General features: G+C 50.3%; 1 protein-coding gene across 1 annotated transcript in view; it reads right to left on the bottom strand.

Moving 5' to 3' along the window:
- The window catches only part of LOC104163756 (T-box-containing protein TBX6L), a 10,906-nt gene that overhangs the window by 159 nt on the left and 7,338 nt on the right, over positions 1–3,409 (bottom strand). The window contains exons 6-9 of the mRNA XM_009702866.1: positions 3,137–3,207; positions 1,865–1,956; positions 948–1,140; positions 5–293 (exon numbers count right to left, since the gene is read on the bottom strand). Coding sequence (XP_009701168.1) covers positions 5–293; positions 948–1,140; positions 1,865–1,956; positions 3,137–3,207 — 645 coding nt within the window. The remainder of the gene's footprint in view (positions 1–4; positions 294–947; positions 1,141–1,864; positions 1,957–3,136; positions 3,208–3,409) is intronic.

Below are 3,409 nucleotides of genomic sequence, written 5' to 3' on the forward strand. Positions count from 1 at the left end.
GAGCACCCATCCACTGGCCGAGCCCTTGCTCGGTGCCATAGGGACTGTACACGGGCGCTCGGGCCCCAGGTTTCCCAACAGAGTCTAGAGCCATGTTCACCACTCCTGTGTAGTCCTGGGGAGGAGGCAGAGGCGGGGGGAGCGGAGGCAGGTTGGTGAAACCCTCTGGAAGCTGTTTGGAGTCATGCTCGGGCACCGCGGCGAGATCCAAGGCATGGCACCTTGCCCGGAAATCGTTCAAGGTTGCGGCATCGCGGGTGGGAAGCTGCTGGCTGTCCCCGGTTTCGTGGAACCTGAGCCCCGAGGGCAGAGAGAGGAGCGAGTCAAACCTTCCGCAGTGGAAAACCACTGAAAACCCACACAGATCCCCTGGGGAAGGGCAGGGCAAGCTCTTAGCGTGCCCTCTTCCCCGTGCCTACTGCTTCATCTTACTGCTAGTGGCGATTTTAGTCACTCATAGAAAAACTAAATGCCGGAGAAGCTGAGTCCAGACTACCCTAGTGCTGGCTCAGTTCTAGTCTGGGCTCACTATAACTCATGCCTGAATTTGCAGTGCTAAGAAGGAGGGGGGGGAAAAAAAATTAAAAAAAAAAAATTAAAAAAATCAGTGGAATCCTGCTACTCCTCCAACACGCTTCCTCCAAAGGACAGGCAAGCTCTGCGGTACACAGAGCTGGCTGGGAGAGCACTTCAGGACAGGGAAATAAAGAGCATTACTAAGACATGAGTATGCCCAGAATCCGTGGGTCTGAAGTAACGCAGAAAGGCATTGTGGAGCTACCTCCATGCTAATCTAGCACCTATCACCCAGGGATGCTGTCCAACAGAAAGGCATCCTTGTTACTCCCACTGACTGATTTTTTTTTTAAGAAATAACCAGTAGAAGAGGATGAATCCCATCAATTAAAGGGCGGCTTTGGACATGAGCACCAGGAGGTGGGACTCACCGATAGGTCTGGTAGGATGGAGTAGGCACTTGCTGCTCTCTGGCCAGGCCCTCCCTCTGGTCAGCTGGCACCGGCGATGCTGCAGGGAAGGCATGGCTGCCATTCTGCTCCGAGACCCAGAAGGGGTATCCGCTGCTGACCACGATGGGGTTACTCTCTTCCTTCACATCTACGTTCTCGTCTTTCTCAAAATCTGACTCACAGTGGGGAAAAGAAAGAATGGAAAAAAGATGAGAAGGGGGGAGAGAGCCAGAGCTCACAATGGTCTATTGGCAGCTGCACTAATCGCAGGGTGGTGGAAGGAAACACACTAATCTCTCTTCTGCACTCATAGCCCTTTCCAGCTTTTTTCTGCCTTTGCACTGTAGTGTTCGCTCCTGCCCTGTCCTCCCTCCATAGCTGTGCTACTGCAAGCAGCACCGTGAACTGGAGCAAGGAATGATCAAGCTTAAAAAACAACCTAACAGTAAGAGTAAAGATTTGTTGCTTGGGGTTTTTTTTTTTTTTTAAATGGTATCAGTTCCCACATCTGCATCCCAAGGCAGCTGCACCAACAGCACTGCTGGCACAACTGCACTGATGAGAACCGAGGAGAAAGCAAGGGGTGATACTGCAAGCTCGTACCGCTAGTGAAGAGAAATGTTACGGAAGCACAGCCTACGGTCATACGTAGCCACGGCACACGGCCAGGCTGGGGAGGGAGCTGACGAGTAGTCAGTAATGACAAGCGACTTGCGAGCAGTCTCCTGTGGATCATTCCCACAGATTCAGAGACTCAGAGCCAACCACAGCACCCTTGAGGGACTCCACCCAGGCCACTCTCCCCAGGGAATGGGCTATGTTGCTGTTTCTTTTCCTTCCTGTGGCCTGGGCACGGTTTGGAAATCATTCTCTGGGTTTGTTGTAATCAATATTACCACGTTCCTCAGCACCGGACTCCTTTTCCTCGGGCAGCTTCCTCTTCTGGCCCTTGGCTGGACTAGGCTTCTGGCATTTGGCTCGTCCTTCCCTGGAAAGAAACGAGACACGGGGGTAGCTTGTATGTAAGCTTTTTGCCTAGATAAATACGCAAGGGATGCTGGACAAGCCCTGGAAGACAAAAAGACGGGATGAACCTCTCTGACGTTCCGTGACTTACACCTCTCCTAGCGAACCACCCTGACAGGCTCCCGGGGAGCGCGCTTGCCATAGTCGAATGACAGGGTTAGCCACGCTGCCTGCCATCAGTGCGCGCCTCCAGCGAGAGCCCTCGTCCCTCACGATGCGGGGGATAAACCCGTAAAGGGGTGGCCCACTTCGCCTTGGTACAAAAGGCACAACCAACGTGGAAACTCAGCAGCGGAGGTTTCGGCACTGAGTTTGTAAGTGTAGTCCCATGTTGGATACACATACTATGCACACAGGTACGTGTACAGTAGGGTGGGTCTTTCACTTGAAAGCAGCTTTTTCCTAAGTGGAAAATGAGTCTAAGCTTAGTCAGAAACAATCCTATTAGGAGGAGAAAGAAAATCCATGACATTTTCAAAGTTTAAGTAAAAAAGAGTCAGTTTTGGCCTTTTTCATCAGGAAATGAGATATTTTTTCAGGCATAAAATACCACAAAACAAAATCTCAGCTATTTTCATAACATTTTCTGCTTGGAATAAAACATTTTTTCCTCCTCTGTTGCCAACCTATGGCTGCATTTAAGCTTTTTTTTTTTCCCATCCACTGGCTGCCTCAGAGCAGAATGAAGGTCTCTCTGGTATTGGTATCCATCTTCCCTCTTGCAGCCAAAAATCTCCTGTTGGAAGAGATGCTTTTCCACACACAGGGAAAGGAGATGAGGGAGGCTCCAAATGTCAGAATCAAGCCGACCTCAAAGAGACACAATGATCTACTGTGGGCTCCTGTTATCACTGCTATTCACATGTCAGGCTCCAGTCTAACTCCAGCTTCCAAGGGAATGCAGGTCTCGGATTTGTCACACCTCCCACGCTTCTGTAGGAAATCCTGTATCTCCTCCTTCTCCCCAGGTCTCCTGGGAGGAGGCCGCAGAGGGGGACATCATTCCCAGATACAGGCAAACGCAGCGTGCCCAGCGCAGCCGGCTCTGCAGAGCTAGCTGGTATAGTTTTGCTCAACGGCCTTGGGTAAAATTCACAAATGAACCCCAGTTGTAAAGAAATTAAGATGAAAAAACAGGTTACCTTCGAGTGTTCTTCCCATGCTCACGGAAACCTTTAGCAAATGGGTTGTTGTCAATCTTGAGCTTTGTTATCTTAAAATAAAAGGAACAAGATTAAGTATCATGGTGACTGGCTGGGTTCTTTACTGTTTCAAGACCTTCGCCTCAGTATTTATCACAACAGCTTGTCTGAGCGTTTTGGGCATGCCCTTGCCACAGTATCTGAGCTCTCCCAGCAGCTCCCGTTATTGATTAGGAACTGACAAACAGAGAGAAGTGACTTTGCCAGGGTCAG

The sequence above is a fragment of the Cariama cristata genome, unplaced genomic scaffold, assembly GCF_000690535.1.
Source record: "Cariama cristata isolate BGI_N322 unplaced genomic scaffold, ASM69053v1 scaffold6036, whole genome shotgun sequence".
In the NCBI taxonomy this organism is placed as follows: domain Eukaryota; kingdom Metazoa; phylum Chordata; class Aves; order Cariamiformes; family Cariamidae; genus Cariama; species Cariama cristata.